Here is a 20,151-nt window from a genome sequence, read left to right on the forward strand (position 1 = left end):
AGGGTTCCTCGAGTAGGATGCGTGCAAGCCTCTGCCTGCCCGAGCTCCTCAGCAACTGGTATATGCAGGCATGCCACCTCTGGTGAAACGAGGCAGCACATAGCCAGCAAGGCTAGTGGCCACTGATAGCCTCCTCCCTCAGAAATCTGTCCACTCCCATTTTAAAGCCATCCGGAATGGCAATCATCACCACCTCCTTTTTGATCCTTGCCACCAGGCTGCTGTGGTAGATGAGCCTGGGGGCAGAGGACAGAGCAGGAGTCGGATGATGCCCCAATCCCTCACTTTCCCTCCTGGAATGCTTCCCACAGGAGCTTTGGTGGCAGATGTCACTTTGTGTTGGAGGGGTAGGCAGAGCTCCAGCTGGAGCAGGCCCCAAAATCATCTTTTTATGATAGCCAAAAGTTAGGAATGTCTATGCAAATACTATGCCTATCTAGGCTTAGGAGCTATTGATATGATAAAGTCACCATTGGCTCTTATGCTCATAGGTTTCTTCAATCCTAATTGTGGTAATAACTGAGATTTTGATTTTAATTGAACCCCACCTTTCTAGCAAGAAAAATGCCTCCAGGCATTCCCAGGCATCCATAGAACTTGCTTAAAACAGTAATAAAACTCTACAATACTCCATTGTACTGATTTTTGTTGGCTACTCATACCAGTAAGCATGTGTAAATCAGGACATGGTCAAACTTTCTAAGTATAAACAATTCTAAATTTCCTGTTGCAAGCCCCCTTAGTTTGCATGGGGAACCTTTAAAAAAAAACAAGTTTTCAGGGAATGAGATTTTGTAGAACTTTGTCAGAAAGTCAGAAAGAACTTTGGATCTTGGAATGACTTATCCTGAAATAAACCCACTCTCAGCAAGGGGACAAGGTGCTTTAGAGTCAAGGCCTTTTGGTTGCTATTATTTTTAAGGTGACTTTCAGAGATCATATTTAAATATTGCCCATATTTACCTCCTTCAGCATATATAAATGAGAAATGTTAGAATTTCTTCTAGGAAAGGTGGCAACCCTGCTGGAGTAATAAAAGCAGTGAAGTTTGTAACACAGGATTTGGGGCAATAGAGGAATTAGTTCCTTGTTCTGAAATACTCTGCCATATCATGGGGTGTTCATGATAGAACAGGTTTTCCTCCTTAGAAGGAGATGGGATTTTTTTTGGCTGAGGCTACTGCTTACCAGTCATTTTATTTACTTATTACATTTATTGACCAACTTTTTTGCAGAAGGTGGAATGGGGCCCAGGGTTCTCAGAGAATCCTCCCAGAGAAGGCGGGTTCTCAGAAATAGAACCCTCAGAAGTACTTGCTAGATTGGGTTCAACACAATACTCTGTGAATGCTCAGAGACGCATTCTTTGTTGCTTGGGTTTACTGGATGTACACTGGAGAATAAATAGCTTTTCCAAAGAATGGTCTGTTGTTTTGAAAGTGCAAAGGGGGAAACCTGGCTTCTAACACTTCTGAGCTGCAGCTAAGGGACACTGTAGGCCGACTGTGCAGAACTTGTGCTCTCTCCCCATTCCCATCCCCAGCCGCAAGCTTGAGTTCCTCATCTGCATCACCTAAAGGGCAGGAACAAGTATTAGTCAGCCACCTTTGACAAACAAACTTTCTGAAAGTTTTCTCTCATTGAAGAGATTTCAAGCAGCAGTGGAGACCTTTCTTTGCAGACTGTAGGTTAGAGGTTTTGTTAGACAGGAATCTTGTCTAACAAAAATTGCCCATTTCAGTTAAATAGACTTTAACGATAAACTCATTGTAGTTGTGCAGGATTTTTGTTCAATTAACAGCGGAAAGCCAGATACAATTTCTGTAGGTGTGCCCCTCTCCACTCTGCTGGGTGCCAATTAGATTAGGTCATGCACAATCCACAGTATGTGGCCCCTAGATCTTGGATTGTGTCATTTTGCTAACAGGGCATCACTTCTGTACACAGCATGATTCTTTCAGAAATAAATTATGACCTATTTGCATTTGGGTGTCCTCCCTGTACTTCATATCAGAATGGTCCTCTGGTGGTAAAAGATGCCTATTTTATCTGACCACTGTAAGCAACCATGTCACTCCAGGACCCTTAAAAGTGGTTTCTTGGGATGCCCATAAACTTAGCTGTGTTTTCTAGCAGTAATTCCTGTTTACAATGAACTTTTGTTAAGGAAGTATGTATCCAAATTGTCTCTATGAGGGTAGGGATATTTAGGAAGATGCATGATAGTGAAATTAGACCAAGAATCCATCTTGCTCCCCAAGGCTTTGGGGAAAATTCTTCTCCTGTTGAAGTGGAAAGATAGATTGGAACCTGGATTTTTGCATACTAGGCATGTGTTAAGATCCTCTTATTACTTCCAGAGGTCAGTTAACATGGCCTTCCCCAAACCTGGTGCCTGGACTGAAACTGCCATCATTCCCAGCCAGAATGGTAGATCTGGAGGGCGTCAGCTTGTGGAAAGCTGATTTAGAAGTAAACAGTAGCAAAATGTGAGCTGCAAAATGTGATTTTCAACCAATAAAAGTATTATCTGATTAAATGTCCTTCTATTCAACTGGTTATCTAGCCAAACTTAAAGCCTTGTGTTAGAGTGGGAAGTAGAAAGTCAGTTATAATTGCAAAGAAAGGGTTAAGAATTCAGTGCTAAACCCTGCATTTCTTTGATCCTAAACAAGGATTTCTTCTGCTCAGCAGTCTGGGAAGCAGTAGGCCTAATTGCTCATCAAGCTTCAAGAACCAGAAAGGTGGCTTTTCTGAATGACTTTTTGCCAAAGAGTCAGACCAGTCAGTCTGGCTGGATTGCAATCTTTGCTAAGGGAAGCATGCCAAGAAGGGAAGGATCAAGTGTAGTGCACACACTCAGCCATGTACATCACTAGCTTATTGGAAAGACTGGTCAATATTGACATAGTAATATAATTCTGTCAGCCTTGTAAGTAAGCCCACAAAAGTGACTAGCCTACCATTTTTAGTTGAATTTAAGTAGCCTGGTGAGTCCTGACAGAGGAGGAATGGAGAGCGCTGTCCCTCCTCCAGTGCGTTCTCTACTAGGCATAGAGGAGATAGGGCACGCTTGCTTGCCTGCGTGGCATTCCTTCTCACCCATGAGTACTAGGCAAGTGCTTCATTACAAGCCAGAAATATAATATCCTGCTCTTTTCTTGAACGTATGCAGAGCGGCATACAGTGTAATCATAAAACCATACAATGTAATAATGATGGTACAGCTAGCAAACAATTAGATTGGATAGAAATCATGTTACTAATTTTTAAAAGAGGAAAAGGCAGAGCTGCAGGTGGTGGAGCCAGCATACGGGCACAATGTGGTAGAGACATGCAAACATGCCATGTTTGAGCTTGCTGAGATTCTCCAAATTCTTCCTCCAAGCTAATTTCACCTTGTTTTCATTCCCAGATGCAAATGCCCTTTTTAATCAGCAAAAAAGTGCATCTTTCAACAGGAGAGACATATTTTTAAGTGCCAGTTTTCTCAATTGAAAAAATGTGTGTTTTAAAACTACACTTTTTTTTCTTTTTTTGCTGCAAATGAAAATGTGCATTTCTCCTAGAAGCTAAAGTGTGAAAATTCATTTGGGCAGATTCTACATTTGCATAAGGTACACTTTTGAATGTGACCTCAAGTTTGTAAAATTAGAAGTATTTCCCGAGAATTGTGTCCCTGCTCATATGAAGGATTACAAATGGGACATATTCCATAATCTGTGAATGGAAACAAAATTCTTGTATGTCCCTACAATATGGACTTCAAGAGAAGTGCTTTAAACAACAGATACCTGCAGAAACACTTCTCGATCTTCATCTTGTACTTCATCTTGATCTGGCTGATCAGTACAATAAAATAGTCTACTGTCTTTACCTAATGTGCCTGGAGTCATCCAAGATAACTTGAGATAACACTGAGCCTTGGGCTTTGCAGAATTGCAAGGGGTCCTCAGGCATTTCCCCGAAGATGCGCACTGCTTCACTGTTGGTCCTGCACTGCAGCTGTTTTGAGCCAACTCACCATCACTCATACCTGCTAAGAAATGCCAGGGAAAGAGCCCATACCCTACTTCACAACTGTCCAGAAGAACCCTCCTGCCCCCCTTAAGAGTCTGCAACACAAGTGGTAAAACAGTCAGACCCCTTAAACTTCATATATGTAACAGGAGTTAGAGACAGTTCAGCATTTCATACTCAGATTGCATTAACAAAACCTCTGAGACACCTACATCAGGGTGTGCAACAACTTTCAGGTGTTTTGGCCTGCAATACTAATTATCCCTCACCATTGGCAGTGCCAAGGGAGTTTTAGGCCAAAATATCTAGAGGGCTATAAGGTGCCAACACCTGACTGACATTCACAAGCAACCTGCTAGTAGACATTTTCAGGCTTTGCCAAAATCTCCTGTCCCTCCAAAAAAGCCTTTCTTGCGAGTTCCCATCCCCTAAACTAGTGTGATCAAGAATCCAAACCCAGAGAAGGACTGCACAGATAGATGCCAATTTATTTCAGTTTTCAATAACTTTCATTGAGTTTTAAAGGAAAAAAATAAATGAGCTGCCATTTGGGGTACAATTGACAGGGATATTCCTGCTTTCTTGCCACATCTTGGGCTCACTAAAGGCTGGAGTAGCCCCCACTGAAGTGGTATCTCATTGTCCCATCTGTGTACTTTATCTTGTCTGGGTGAATGAGTTCCTTAAGCCGATTTCTCTGCCATTATCCTATTAACGCACCTCTCTCTGAGCTACCTTATGGTAGAGGGGTAGTAGGTGTGTCCTGTCCTTCCTCCAAGATGATGTGCCATCTGTCATGATGGTGACCATTTTGCAAGTGGCTAGTTTGCAGGCAGCAATCAGCTTTTGCTTACTTTAAGGTGCCAGAGACTCCCTGCCTAAGAAAAAAAATAATAATCGCTGGTGTTGTCACAGTTTCCCTGTTAGGAATATCTTTTCAGCTGTCTCCAGAGCAGGGTTCTCCTCAGGCTGTTGCTGCTCTGAGCCCATCATGTGAAAGTAACTCCTGGATGGGACACTTTCTAGGTGAACTTTCAAAATCAGGCATGATGTTACATGATTTACTTACCAGGTTGCCAAGAAATGTCATCCTTTGGGTGAGACAGTCAAGGAGGCATGGCAGGGGCTCTTTTACTTTCCCAAAAGGGAAGCAAGCAGCAGTGGGTGTTTCTTCAGCCTCAGGGACATACCTGAGGAGGAATTTCAGATGTGGTTGAGGATTTGGAACTTTGCAGCTCTGAATGAGGTTTGGCAGAAAGAGCTGGCTGTTGCGCTCCTTCCTTCTCCCCATTTTCTTCATGGCTTTCTTTATGGCTTTACCCTCAAAGAGAAGAGGAAGAAATGCTGCTTCGAGCGCCACCAACTGTTCATATGGCCTTGCTCATCTTTGTGTCCCTTCATTGTGTGGTTATTTGTATATAGCTATCTGTAAATGTGGAAGCAGTGGAAAAACATGGTGTTTGCTCCTTCCACATTTTTTCATGGATTTATAACTTTGGAGTAGATAACATGTGCAATTGGTAAAACAGAAACTGGCTGCCGGGTGAGAGTGCTTTAAAAAATAAACCTAGTGACATGTAAGGCAATGGAATAAGTAAGACTGTGTTTTATTTTGCTGCTTCCATTGAAATGACAGCATGCAGACAGCCCATTCAGTTTCCCTTCCAGGGGAGCCAGAAGAGAGAGCATGGAGTAGCCAGCTATGCATTTTAGTGGCAGCTGCTTAGTGACCACCTTTCAGCGCTGATGAAGCTGCAAGTGCACTGTAATCAGGGCAGCTGCTGTACAATGCATGCTCCAAACATGTGAGGCAGTAAGTACGTGCCTTTGTATGTAATGGAGAGAGACAATATTCATGACTAAGCAAGCACAGCACAGGAGCCAGGGTTAGGATGTGTGCTAAATGATACAGCTGCCCTCTGTGCTGAGGCATTTAAGACATATTTTAGACAGCAGTTGTTGGCCTTTTTTCTGCCTAACATGCATAGGATTGCATCTTGAATGGCTTTAAATGACACACTGGGGCAAAATAAGTCAGCTTAAAAAAACAAGTATAATTGTATTGAACTTGTTCCAGTTGTTCAAATTGTTCTAAATTCTGTTTTAAATTTTGCATGGAATTTTTATACTTTTTATTGTGTGTGTATTTGGTGTTGTATTTTATCATAAAATATGTATTGTTGTTAACTGCCCAGAGAGTTTCAGCTCTTGGATAATATAGAAATGAAAATCATCATCAATCATCACCATCCAGATTCCCAACAGTGCTATGCCCCTTACCCAGCAGTACTTTTAATCCCAGAGGGTTCTGCTTTTTAGAACTGAACCTGATACTCATTGGTAAGTTTATAACCTGCAGGGATAACTGGAGGCATGGGGTATGGATGTGCTACCTTGCAGGAATGGATGGCAGAGGGCCCACGGTTCTATAAAGTATATAATTTGTATTATCGCCTATAATATAATGTGCTCTCTGTCTACTGCAGCAATCCCCATAGAACTACTGCTAATGCCTAATGGAATTACTCATGTATATGACCAGTGTGGATATATCTGCCATAGGGCAGATTCTGGAGAGTCACCATTGATGCTGCCCTGAGACAGGCACTTGAAACCCCACAACTCTGGTGTGCAAATTCTGCTGGCTTCAGGATTTGAGAGGAAGGTCTCAGGCAACCTCAGAGTGGCTTGTTCTCCCAGAAGAGGCCAGGTGTGTGAACTGATAGATTCTTCACACTAACTCACACTAACTCTGACCTTCTTGGGTGCCTTATGTACAGGATGAGCATGCCATTCAGGGAGAATTTAGTCTTTTTCCTAACTTCTGGGCCCTAGCAAATCCCTATTATCTATCTGCAAGCCCTGGGAAAGGTGTTAGGATGTGGGGCCTTGAAGCTTCATTTTCATTAACTGCCTCCTTCCCATCAGATAGATGGCCTCTGCAAATGACACCCGGCAGATGCCCAAGGATGCTGCTGACCAGAACTTTGACTACATGTTCAAGTTGCTCATCATTGGCAACAGCAGTGTAGGCAAGACGTCATTCCTATTCCGATATGCCGATGACTCCTTCACATCAGCCTTTGTCAGCACTGTGGGCATTGACTTCAAAGTAAAGACTGTCTACAGGAATGAAAAGAGAGTCAAGCTGCAGATTTGGGTAAGAACCCCTGGGAGTTAAGGGCAGGAGCTGCCATAGCTGTAAGTAACCCATGGATGCAGACGGGAGAGAAATGTTTCTGGTCTGCACTGTAATATGGAGCAACCTGGTTCCACACCTCTTGAATTAATAGTTCTCAAAGCATTGCTGCCCAGCAACGAGCCCTTGATCTTCACACTACTCCAAATTTTGTGATGCAGTTCTCTAATTTATTTATGTTTATACTAGGGGAAACTGTATTAAAGTGTGTACATTGTAGAACTAGCACACTAAAAAGCAGTTATTATGTAAAATTGCTTGCAAAATGGCATAAATTGGGGTACATTGCATACCAAGCTGGGTATGAATTTTCATGTTCATGAAATCACATTTGAATGTCTGTGTGAACTTTAAGAACATTTGCAATCTGATGTAGAAATGGATTGGAACAAACTTATGCTTGAAAAATTGGGAAAATTACATAAAATGGAACAGACAGTTCCATTGATCCCTACCCATGCAATAATGCATTAAAACCTAGACAATCTAAGTTCTGCTTACATGCCTAATTTTCAATTTTCTTGTTTTTCCTGAGGAGGGAGAAGGAGCAGTGGAAGGCAATAAAAGTATGCATTTCCCACCAGTGATAATAGTATTTAGCTACCCTTCTGTCTTCTGAGATCTCTGGAGACATTGCTCACATGCTCAAGTTTATTTTAGCAGCCATAACAACTAGAAGCTTGGTTTTAAAAACGAGAGGTGATATTCTTGGGAGAGTGAGGCTAATGTAAGCTGGGAAAAAACCTGTGCTCCTAGAACACCCACTAGCTGCCTATAATTGGAACATAGCATGTCTCTATAGTCCTCTCAGTGTTGAGTGTGGTCAGGGAAATGCATGTCCTTTTCTTAGTGAGTTCATAGAAGGATAGAATAGTAGAGTTGGAGTGGGCCAGGAAGGCCATCAGGTCCAACACCTTGCTCACCTTGCAGGAAATCAAGTTAAAGCATCCCTGTCAGATGGCTGTCCAGTGTCATCTTGAATGCCTTCAGTGTGGGAGATCCCACAGCCTCCCCAGATAATTAGTTCCATTGCTATACTGCTGTAACGGTCAGGAAATTTTTCCTGGTCTTCAGCTGGAACCTGGCTTCCTGTAACTTGAGCCTGTTATTCTGTGCCCTGCACTCTGGTGTGACTGAGAAGAGATCCTGGCCTTCCTCTTTGTGATAGCACTCTGTAAGTAGTTGAAAGATTGTCATATCTCCCCTCAATCTTCTTAAGGCTAAACATGCCCAGTTGTTTCAATCTCTCCTCAGAGGGCTTTGTTTCCACCTGATTATTTTTGTCGACCTCTTCTGAACCTTTTTCAGTTTGTCTGCATCTTGGAGTGTGGTGCCCAGAACTGGATGCAGTACTCTAGATGAGGTCTAACCTATGCTGAGTAGAGAAGAACTAGTACTTCATGTAATTTGAATATTATTTTTATTTATTTATTTATTAAAACATTTCTATGCCGCCCCTTGCCGAAGCCTCGGGGCGGCTTACAACATCAATTATGGAATATTAATGGATATTGGAAAGAACATTCACCCTTTCTGCAGCCACATCACCTTCTTGACTTATATTCAGCTTGTGATCTACAACAGTTCCAATATCCTTTTTGCTTGTAGTATTGCTGAGCCAAGTAGCCACCATCTTGTAATGAAGCATTTGGTTTCTTTTTCCTCGGTGCAGAACTTGGCATTTATCTCTATTAAATTTTATTCTACTGTTTTCAACCCAGGACTCCAATCTGTGAAGAACACTTTGAATTTTGTTTCTGTCTTGCAGAGTATTAGTTCTCCTGTCCAATTTTGTATCATCAAGCTCAGTACAGAAATGGACCAACTTCCAAGAGAGAAGAAGCCTTTAACCAAAGAGTCTAGGAACATAACAAGAGAAGACCCCAGTTGCACTGGCTGTCATTTGTCTAAGCTGCCTGTAGATAAAAAGGCAGCAGTCCTGTGCCATCGTAGACAGTAATGGTTGCAGGTTCTATCTAAAAGCAGAACTGCAAAATATTTAGGGTTTTCCCCACAGAGATCATTGAATAATCCTGTGCTTTTTATTTATGTATGTATTAGTACACTTAGATCCAGATTTTCTTCCATTGTGGAACTCATGGTGGCTACATGAGATTTCCAGGTGGCCTCTCCTCCAAGCACAGCAGAGCCCCAGACCTGCTTAGCTTCAGCAAGGAAACTTCCTTAATAACAGCTTTCCAATTTCACCCCAAGGTTCAAGCTGTGTTGTCACTCCAGCTTTTCTCAGTCTCCATATGTTGGATCAACTAGTTCTCTGCATCCCAGATTCGAACTGTATTTTAGCTTGCACCACCTTCAGCAGAGAAGTCACATCCAGGATTGTTTGAATACACTTGTTTAGCTACAAAGACTGTATGTTGATCATGCCTGTGGAATCTTCAGGAGTGTCTAAAGTACTATACTATCCCTTGGATTTTCAGCCTGCCTTCACCCTAAATTATTAGAGTAGATTATAGCATTTTATGGGCGAATAATGAAAGTGCTTCTAATTAAATGATATTTAATAGAAAGAGTGTTTCCCTGGCATCAAAAAGGTGATCCATATACACAATTCTGATAGTATTTTCAGAATGTGTTTGGGCTTGGGATTTTAGGTAGACTTCAGGGAGCTCTAAACTGGGGAAGGGGTAATGAGGCGGGAGTCTTCCTGCCTACTGGGTCCTTGAAGGTGTCAAGCTTCAAGGACTAGCTATACCCAGACTAGCCATTTGAAGGGGGTTTTGAAAAGGAAGTGGTTGTAAGAGCAATGTTGATGCTTCCTACATAGCATCAACCATGGCTGGGACAAACCCTCTCCTGCACTCCTCAGTCTTGCAAATCAAGCTAAGCTGAGCCCGGGAGGCCCCTTCTGACTCGCTCTGTTTCTATGTTTCTAAGAGGTACTCTCCAAACACTCACCAGCTCCTGATTGTGCAACCAGTAACCTTCCCTGTCAGGTGCAGCTGCCCAGAGTGGCTGCAGGATGTGGAAGGGGGGCACTGTGAGTGGGTGTGCCAGATGGCATTCTGATCAAGGAATTCTTCTGGTTCCTTACAGTGGGGAATACAGGGTGGTGAAAGGTCTCCTACCTGTGGCCTTTGCCCTAAAGGGAAGTGCCCGTATTGACCATTTCCCCTCTTTTTCTCTAAGGACACAGCTGGCCAAGAGCGATACCGAACTATAACAACAGCCTATTACAGGGGAGCTATGGGGTTCTTACTGATGTATGACATTTCCAACCAAGAATCCTTCAGTGCTGTACAAGACTGGTAAGCAATGCCGCACAGAATTCTGGGCTTGGATTGGGACAGTGACTTCTCATTTCCCAGGGAATGGATTTCCAATCTTTTTGCCTGTAACGAAGAACTGGGATGTGTGGACATAGTCGCTGTGAAGGATGCTCTTTCAAAATTGCCCATGTCAGCCTACTCCAACCTGGAGTATCCAGATGTTTTGGACAGCAATCTTGAGCATTCAACAGGTTGGCTTATGCTGGAGAAAGTTGAAGTCCCAAACATCTGGAGGTGGGGAAGGATGACCCATACATACCCAGCTTTTGTACCAATGTTTCTTGATTCCAGATGTATAGTACTGCCTTCTACTCAGTTGAGTTCAGTTCTTAGACAGGGCAACACATACTAGGGTTGGGACAAACCCTTTTGAAATCCATCCCTCTAGGATCCTCCCATGCTCAGCCCAGTCGTGCAAAGCAAACCAAGCCAAGAGTCTCAGTTCCACAGCTGGCCATAGCGGGTGGGGAAGGAGGTTATTTATCATGAATGGCACCTGGGTCTCAAACCTGAACGCTGCTCTTCTGCAGCACTGCTGCTGCTACCTGCCTTGCACTCGCGGTACCACTCTTCTGTGTTGCTGCCATAGTGAGAGGGGAGGAAGGTCACTGTGAGCACCAGGCAGTTCACAGTGACCAACCTTCTCTTCCTCCTGCTACTGCCAGAGGCAGCAGTGTGAAGTACAGTGCTGCGAGCTGGGAATCATTGGTGGTGACTCACCTACTTTCTTGCCCATTACTGCCAGCAGTGATGGCTCTGTGGAAGAGTGGTGCTGAGAGTGCGTGTGCCAAGTGCTGTTCCCGGCAGCCAACTTCCTCTCTGCCCACTGCTGCCAATAGCGGTAGTGTGGGGCTCAATTCCTGGCAAGTGCCCTGCATACTCTGGGAGTGCTTGCCAAGAACTCAGACTTGGGGCTGCTGCAAGGGGGACTGGAGCCCGGAGAGCCAAGCCTGAGGAATCTGATCCTGGAATTCCCACCCTGACACGGATTCCTCGCACATCCTTAACACGCACATGCTTTTTTATTTATGGAAGTGTTCAGAGCCACAGCCAGTGTGTCAAAACTCAGTGGCAGAGCACAGGGCTTGCATGTGGAAGATTCCAAGCTCAGTTTTTAGTGTTCCCAGTTAAAATTTCTTGGTTAACAAGACTCTTCTGCCTGGGAGAGTCACTGAAACTCAGAATAGACCATTTGTTCCCACAGGCATTTATTTTGAGTTTCTTTCTTTTTTTTGTCCCAGTTGCCTGGATTCTCTGTTTTCTTGCCACCCCTGGCTCAGATCACCTCTTTTCTTGCCCACCTTCCATGGATTCTCTCTCTCCTACCTTGCCTTCCCTATTTCTCCCCATTCCTGTCCTCCTTTCTTCCCAACACCACATTTTTTTGCCTGCCACAACTTCCACTCCCTCCAGATTTTCCGCTGAAGCTTCTGACTCCTCCTCCTCTTCCAGATTTCCACCATTGCAGGATGCGGGAGGCTGGCAGGCTGAAAGGCAAGTGCCCCACCATCAGCCAGCTTCCTGCTTCCTGGCTGCTGTGGGGACTGCAGAGGCAAGGAGAAGCAGCAATGACAAAACCAGGGCTGGTGTGTGTGGGCGGAGGTGAGGAAGGGGTCTGCAGGCACCATGTTACTCACACAGGGAGGAGACAGCACTGAGCTAGCTGAAAAAGTAGTCCTGCTTGGTAGAAAATGGCTTCCCTTGTACAAGTGACTTGCTTCGATTCCACTGCCACCTTTTTAGGTAAACAAAGCTGGTAGAGTCTGTCCTGATGTTACTGAGGAGTTGGAGGCTTTGCAAACACTGCCAAGGCCTTTGAAACCTCTGACCACCTGACATGCTGTGAATTCCTATTGTGCATTCAGAACAAAGATTGGGTTACCCCACTCCAGTGCTGCAGCTCTGCAGTTCCCCCTGCTGTTCTCCTCTCATCTGGATGGCCTCTTCAGAGAAATTAGCCACTGAGTACTTGGTAGAGCACACTGGGGCAAATTGGCATGGAGGGTTCACTGAGGTTTCAACAGATGGAGCTGGTGTTTCATGGCATCTGATTAAGCCAGTGCACTCATCTGTGCTAGTCCACCAAACTGACTGGGAATTTGGGGGTTGCACTGCAAATTAGATGTTGCACCATTCACACACACACCAGCCTCAGAAATTTACCTCACATGCTTCTGGCTTAGTGCTACACCGTCATACCAGCTGAACAGGAAGCTGTTGGTGAGAGGACACTGGGGAGGAGCTGCAACCTTGCTTGAGATTTCATTTCACTGACAAAGATATTTTCTGCCCTCCCTTAGGGCAACTCAGATCAAGACTTATTCTTGGGACAATGCTCAAGTGATTCTAGTTGGGAACAAGTGCGACTTGGAGGATGAGCGTGTGGTACCCACGGAGGACAGCAAGAGACTTGCTGATGAGCTAGGTTTGTCCTGTCTCTCTCCTGTTCACATGACTCCAGACTAAACTGCTTCCTGCCCCCACTCCCCACAAAATGACTCCTCCTTTCGCCGCCTTCTGCTCCCCTGTGGCTTTTCTTCATTCTCTTTCTCCTTTCAGGTTTTGAATTCTTTGAGGCCAGTGCCAAGGATAACATCAACGTCAAGCAGGTCTTTGAGCGCTTGGTGGATGTAATCTGTGAGAAGATGAATGAGAGCCTGGATGCCAACCTGGGCATGGTCAACACCAGCCACAAGAACACAGCACTGAATGAGACCCCGCCTGCACAGTCCAGCACTTGTTCTTGCTAGATAGGACTCTGCTTGCCCCTGGGCCCTGTTGTGCCTCATTGCTGTACACAGACCAGGAGGAAGGCTCAGCAGTCGGACATTGCTCAGCCTGGTTGCTGGTTGCCTGATCTGCCCTGTTTGCCTCTGGCTGTGGCTGATTTTCCTCCAGCAGCATGCGCCAGTTGCCTGGTGCCCCCTTTCTTTCCCCTGTAGCATGATGGGCCTTTTCAAGCAGAGGAGCATGACTACTTTTACACACCTCAGTTTGTACTCACACTCCAACATACAACCTATCTTTGCCACCCATGTGATCTGGGCCCAGTTCTGAGCCAATGAAGAACTTTTCCCAACTTTCTGCAAACTTTCCTGTGTAGTAAAACTATGACCATTTTGCAGTGGCAGCCTTCTGGCTTTATTGCTGGACAGCTTAGTGTATAAGGTTTTTGCATACTGCGGCCTTATATGAGCTTCTCCACTGTTTAAAAGCAAGTCCAGTGTGACCAGGGGTATTCTCATGCTCTAAATCTTTAAGCAAGATCATGCATGCATGAGAAATAGAATCAGAGGACTGTGACAGGCACCTGTTCCCTTCCACATTGTTTTCAGTGAGATGGAGGCTACTGGGTCAGACAATTCTGTTTTCGTCCCACCTGAGTGTACACACCAGGCATGAGACATCTCCCATATCCCTCACAACTGGGCCTTGTGCTTTTTCTCTGACTGCTCCCAAACTGATGAGCAAGAAAAAGCATCACATCAAGCTCTTGTTCAGATTTCTAGAAGACTTTTCCTTTTCTAATGAGTACCTCAAAATCCAAAAGCAGCCTAAATGAGCCACCCTGATAGCTTCAAAGTAGTTGACTTGTGCATCACCTTGAACACCCCTTTTGGAGTCTTGGCAGGACTTGAACCTTAACTGGAGGGACATGTTCAACCTGCATCTTCAACTAATGCTCTGGATTGGAGGTCAGCAATGAATTTTCCTTCCAGTCAGACTAGCTAGGACCCTAGGGTCTTCTGTATCCCAAGACCTGTCTCCGCTGCTTGCTTGAGTCTTTTGAGGTTTCAGTGGACAGCTACTGTGGAGAAGGGGAGCAGACCAATGTGTGGGGTGCCTAGCTGCAGAGCAGTGGCTTAAACCAGGAGTCTCAGTTATCCTTTCCAGTTCTATGATGCTAGTTTCATACTTTTCTGAGAATTTCCTAATGCTAATATTAGAGATAGGTTGTGTTCACCTGTATTGCTAAACCATGCACACAGTTTTCGCATGGTATGGTTTCTTAACTATGTGAGGCTGGCAGACAGTGGCATGGTTTCTGCTCTCTTGCCTCAATACTCCCACTGGCAACATGTATCCCATCAGCCTCTGTGGCTGAAATTCAATTCCAGGGTGCACCTCTCCTCCCTGCATCTCCTACCTTTCCTTTATAGGTCTGCATATAGCGACTGGATGACTAGAGTGGCTCCTGCAATTGCTGTTCTTTCCACCAGTCCCTGTAGTAGCCACATGGGTACCACATTTCTAGGTTTGGATGATGAAATAAGCCATGGCGAAGTGAGTGCAGAAACCACACAACAGACCATTGTTTCTCTCTGTAGTTTCTTGGAAATCAAACGTACCATGCAGTAAGTCCATGACTGGGTTCAGACATGATAGACAATCCTACAGTGGAAACCATCTTTGTTTGTCATTATGTATGAACCCAGCCATTGTGTTTGTTTATGGAAGTTCCAGAAGAGTAAGCTGTAAGTTTTTTGTAGCCTTCCCCTGTATTTGCTGCTTTTCAGGCCTTCGTCATACTTTCTTGTGCAGTTTTGGAAAGCTGAGATATGCTATGGGTGGCCAGCATGTACTGAGGGACAAGCTTTCCTCAGCTCAGTTTGGATTGTTTCAGAAATAAACTGAGCTACTTCCACCAAAATTGGGAAATAGCTTGGCTTATTTTTGAGCCAATCTGTATTTGGTTTGAGCCTGCTTCATGAGACTCCAAGCCCTTTATTTCTTCCCATCCCACTTACCTGGTGGCTGCTGATGATCCAGTTGTGGCAGGTCCCAGCAGTGGTGACTTCTTGTGAAGCGCCCAGAGAACTTAGGCTTTGGGGCAGTATAAAAAATAGACCTTTCTTTAAAAAGCAAGTGGAAAAACTGGATGCAGGCTTCTCCTTCCTCCTAGCATCATTCTTCTAAGAGCTCCTGCAATATCTGAGAGATATATTGCTTGGCCTGGCTTAGGATGGTCAGCCTCTAGGTTAGCAGTACAAAAGAAATCTGAAAACGCTTAGTTATTTGAGAATTTGACCAATGATCTTAAGACAAGTGCCATACATATTTGATTGCCCAGTTATGAGTAAATGTTTATGTTTACAGGATCTAGAATGTCTGCAAAATGTCAAAAAGAGCGCTTCTTTGAGCCTTCATTAAATACAGAGCCCAGCAGTCACTTCCTTTTGAGTCTCTCCCATGCCCACACAGAGGCCTTTTACATCTCTGATTTCTGAAAAGCAAGGGATTGTGCAGTGTTAAATTAATCTGTAACTCGGGCTTCCCATATAGGGTAAAAATGGCTGATACATGTCATCCTTTTCACTGGATGCCACCCACTGTGTGGCGTTCCTGTGCTTTCTGGGAGCAGTCTTTGAAGGAACTGGAAGTGTTTGTCTTTAATGGTTACAAAACGCTATAGATGACATTTTGTGGAACAGAAAGTTTCTGAAATACACATATTCCTAACAATGGTGCATTACCTGGAAAGTAAAAGAGATTTTGAGGCATCCAGAATGCCTCAATGGGAGCTTGGGCTGCTTTTACTCTGGGGCCCTTTGAGGCTGCCAAGGCATTGCTTTTCTGCAGTTAGTTGAAAGCAGAATCAAAATGGCGGTTTTACACATAGCATTATGTTATTCAGCATATCCAGTGTGGTGTCGTGGTTAAGAGCATGGGACTGGGACTCAGACGATCTGGGTTCTAGTCGCTGCTCAGCCATGGAGCCTACTGGGTGACTTTGGGCCAGTCACAGACTCTCAGCCCAACCTACCTCACAGGGTTGTTGTTGCGGGGATAAGATGGAGGAGGAGAATAATGTAAGCTGCCTTGAGCCCTTTGTAGGAAAAAGGCAGGATATAAATTGAAAAATAAATAAATAAAATAGCCATCATATTGGTAATGTTTGCTCACAAGTAAACCCTCATGTAACTTTAAAGGTCTACTCCTTGGAGCTTCTGCTCTTTTTATTGTTTCTGTTCAGTGTAGTAGCCACCTTATCAAAATCTTTCTTAATTGTACTTTACTCCATTTCTGCTTCCCAGTCAGATGAATATGCTTTAATTATTTCCTCACATAAGTTCATTTTTCTTTTATAACAAAATAGCACTATTTTGCCATTTAAACATCAGAGGAAAACAGTGATTAAAGCTATCTGCATGCTCCCCCCACCCATTGAAGAGAGCAGCTGATATTACACAGAAGTTAAGAAGCTGTTCATCAGCCAGAAAACCATAAAGGGGGCAGTTGACACCTAGAAACAGCTCGAGTCAGAAGGGGTCTCCCAGGCCATCTAGTCTGATCCCTGGCTCCAGCCATCTCCACTCAAGGAAGATGGGAAAAGCAAGGAAGAAACTCTTGATTAAAGACAAAGATGGGCCCAAAACCTCACAGTATTTTGCCAGTCCTCCTGGGACTGGCTGGTGCTGCAATTGCATGTTTTTGTTTTGTTTTGTTTTTTAAACCCCCAGGGCCACAGTTTTTTTTTTTAAAAATGCTGGAATGCAGTGATTTGGCAACAGCCACCCCTGGATTCTTCATGAAGTGAGTGAGCAAAGGGTAGCAATTCCAGACTAAACTGCCAGTGTGGAAGTAACCTCAACTAGAGTTGGGTGCTGTGAACCACAGTTGACAGGATGACCTGAAAGAATCCAAATGGAAAATACTGGATGAATGGGTGTCAATATGACTCATGGCTCATATGGCTCAACTAAGTTCTGTATGGAATGCATTGCAAATGAACAGCCTTGCTTGCCAATGCAGGCCTAAGGAAGAACAGGGAAAAGTTAAAATGCCACATATGGAATACTCCAAATAGCTTAAATACTTCTCAGGGAAAGAGAGTATACTTTTGAGATGGTTCTGCCTAGGAGACTTGAACATCAAAGCACCACTGGAGAGGCTCTTAAAAGAATTGGTCAAACTTCCAAGAATTGCTACAAGTTGGCAAAAAGGACCACCCCCAAACTTAGGTTGGAAATAAGAGGAAGACAACTCCTACAAGCTATAACATTCTTGCATTGCTTTATGTCCTTACCTTTGATGTGATCATCTTTACTGAAACTGCTATTGGTTATTATTCCTGCTTCCTCTGCCATTGGCTCTCCCATTACTTTCCAAGTGAAAACTGGTGGATGGTTTGGGTGTACAACACAGGTGAGATTTTAAATTTGAGATTTGTGTAAGAAAAAGCCTCCCTTGGAATCTTCAATCACTTCTCCTATCTGCCTTTTCCATTTCCCCTTGCTAAGTAACATTGCTGTGCATCTGGAAAGGAGCTTCACCTGTGTTTGCAAGGCTGTTCAGTGGTGGGGAAAATTTTCCAATTAAGTAAGGAAGATGAGATCTGCTCATATTCTGAAATGTTTCAAACTGATAGAAGTCAGGTCGACAATCAGGAGCATGTGAGATCATGCATGTCACTGCATTAGGAATGTGCCACAGGTCAAAGAAAGGGTAACAGTTGGGGAAATTTTGCCTGTCTAGCTGCAGTTAAGTTATGGCTCTTTCTCTGAAGAACTGTTGGGGTTTTTATTGAACATACTAGTGATTTTGCAATGGGAAACAAGAAGGGCATTTCCTCTAGTGAGATGAGTCCAGCTGCTCCTGGTGAAACCTGCTTGTCCAGGGACCAAACACTACCACCTTCATTCCCATTAAATTAAAACATCCAGAAAGGGAGTTTCACATGGAATATGTCTTAAACAGAGTTGATGGGACACAAATTGACAGTACCAGCTGATTTCTTGCAGGCTGTGTGTATGATAGAGCCCTTCTTGGAGAGTGTGTTCATTAGACAGCTCTGCCTGAGACAATAATAAAGGATTATAATAAGATATGTAGAATTTGTTTGAGTGGCAGGCCAGAAACCTACACAGCTGGCCCATTGTTATCGATTGTGAAGGAGCCTAGTACAGGCAGTCTGTGTACCACTTAGAATAAAGTGCCATATGAAGGAGAAGAAACTACAAGGGAGACACACAATACACTTCATTTAAGGCAGCTTCCCAACCTGAAGACCGCCAGACATTCTGGGCATCAACTCTTGTTAGTGCTAACTAGCATGACCAATAGGGAAGGATGCTGAGACTTGTAGTCCAAAGCATCTGGCAGACACCAGATTGGGAAAGACTGCCTTAGGGTGCATGGGGTAGAAGTGGGTGGAACACCCGCTCCTTTGCCATGCAAAAGTATTTGCCAGTTGATAAGTTTCCAAACTGCGCATAAAGGAGATTTGAACTCTAGTGGATTTTTTCAATTAGTACTTTTTCCTGAACCCATTCAAATATCTTTGGGCCAAATTCAGATCCATGGAGTATCATGTTTCTTCCTGATTTCATTCTTAGGTATTCAGGGGTAGAAACAAGTGGAAAACTAAAAAAAAGGGTAGTTTAGGTACATAACAAAATCTGTAAGATTCAGTTCCAAATTATCAAACATTGGCAGCCTCTTCCACATCTGTAATATTTGGACCAGGCTTGCTGACCATAGCAGAGACCAGTTCCTATTACTCAGATCAAGATGCAATGATTTTTTCAGTTGGTTTTGTTATGTCAAAGCTATCTTGTGAATTTTACAGTATGTATAAAGGTCACACCTTACAATGTTTTAGAAAACTCTGAAAAAACAGTTCGTGTCAGGTGAGCTTGATCTAGGCATGTACTGGAGCACTGACTGCCAAGGACAATACACTGCCAAAAATAGTTCCAAAAGCAGCTGATGTTGATACCACATTAACACAATGGTTATGTACGGTCTGCAGACTTACACACTGGTTGCCTTGGCTACAGGATGCTTTACATTTGATTGAATGAATTATTGTTTAGTTATTGCTTGTTCAGTATGTTGAGACTTTTTGATTGATCCTAATTGGATGGAGGTAACTAGTGGGGTGCCACAGGGTTCAGTCCTGGGCCCAGTGCTTTTCAACATCTTCATTAATGATTTGGATGAAGAAGTACAAGGAACGATAATCAAACCTACAGATGATACAAAACTAAGTGGAATAGCAAACAGCTTAGAAGACTGAAGATCCAGGGTGATCTTGATAAATCTGAACACTGGACTGAAAGCAACAGAATGGGATTAAATAAGGTCAAGTACAAAGTCCTCCAGCTAGGAAAAAGAAACCAAATGCATCAATACAAGATGGGGGATATGTGGCTCAACAGAATGGAAAAAGAAAAAGACCTTAGAGTTGTGGACAACAGGCTAAATATGAGCTGACAATGTGATGCAACTGCGAAAGGGGGCAAATTCTGTTTTGGGATGCATTCACAGTAGTAGTAGTTCCTATATACTCCTCACTAGTCAGACCTCACCTGGAATACTGTGTCCAGTTCTGGGCACCAAGATTTAAGAAAGATGTAGGTAAATTAGAAAGGGTCCAGCAGAGAACAACAAAAATGATGCAGGGTTTGGAAACACTTCCCTATGAGAGACTGGGGGAACTGGGCATGTTCAGCCTTGAGAAGACTGAGGGGGGACATGATATCCCTCCATATGTACCTCAAAGGCTGTCAAGAAGAGGAAGGTCAGGATCTCTTGCTAATGCCAGAGTGTAGGACATGGAATAATCAATTCAAGATGCAGCAACCCAGATTCAGAGCTGGACATCAGGAAAAGCTTCCTCACTGTTAGAGCAATACAACA

The 20,151-nt window shown here is 43.8% G+C and overlaps 1 protein-coding gene across 5 annotated transcripts in view; it reads left to right on the forward strand.

Annotated features, from left to right (window-relative positions):
- Positions 1 to 16,195, forward strand: part of RAB3D (RAB3D, member RAS oncogene family) — a 29,120-nt gene extending 12,925 nt beyond the window's left edge. Inside the window, exons 1-6 of one of the 5 annotated variants that reach the window (XM_044443384.1) lie at positions 5,335 to 6,360; positions 6,507 to 6,730; positions 6,949 to 7,180; positions 10,370 to 10,488; positions 12,810 to 12,934; positions 13,069 to 16,195. In XM_044443384.1, the coding sequence (XP_044299319.1) occupies positions 6,953 to 7,180; positions 10,370 to 10,488; positions 12,810 to 12,934; positions 13,069 to 13,259 (663 nt within the window). In that variant the 5' untranslated portion in view covers positions 5,335 to 6,360; positions 6,507 to 6,730; positions 6,949 to 6,952 and the 3' untranslated portion in view covers positions 13,260 to 16,195. Of the gene's footprint in view, positions 1 to 5,334; positions 6,361 to 6,506; positions 6,731 to 6,948; positions 7,181 to 10,369; positions 10,489 to 12,809; positions 12,935 to 13,068 lie in introns of those variants that run through there. The other 4 variants (XM_044443383.1, XM_044443385.1, XM_044443382.1 and 1 more) reach the window with 4 other exon arrangements.
- The last annotated feature ends 3,956 nt before the right edge of the window (positions 16,196 to 20,151 follow it).

This window comes from Varanus komodoensis, unplaced genomic scaffold, assembly GCF_004798865.1.
Source record: "Varanus komodoensis strain SLA01 unplaced genomic scaffold, ASM479886v1 scaffold42, whole genome shotgun sequence".
NCBI classification, from domain to species: Eukaryota; Metazoa; Chordata; class Lepidosauria; order Squamata; family Varanidae; genus Varanus; species Varanus komodoensis.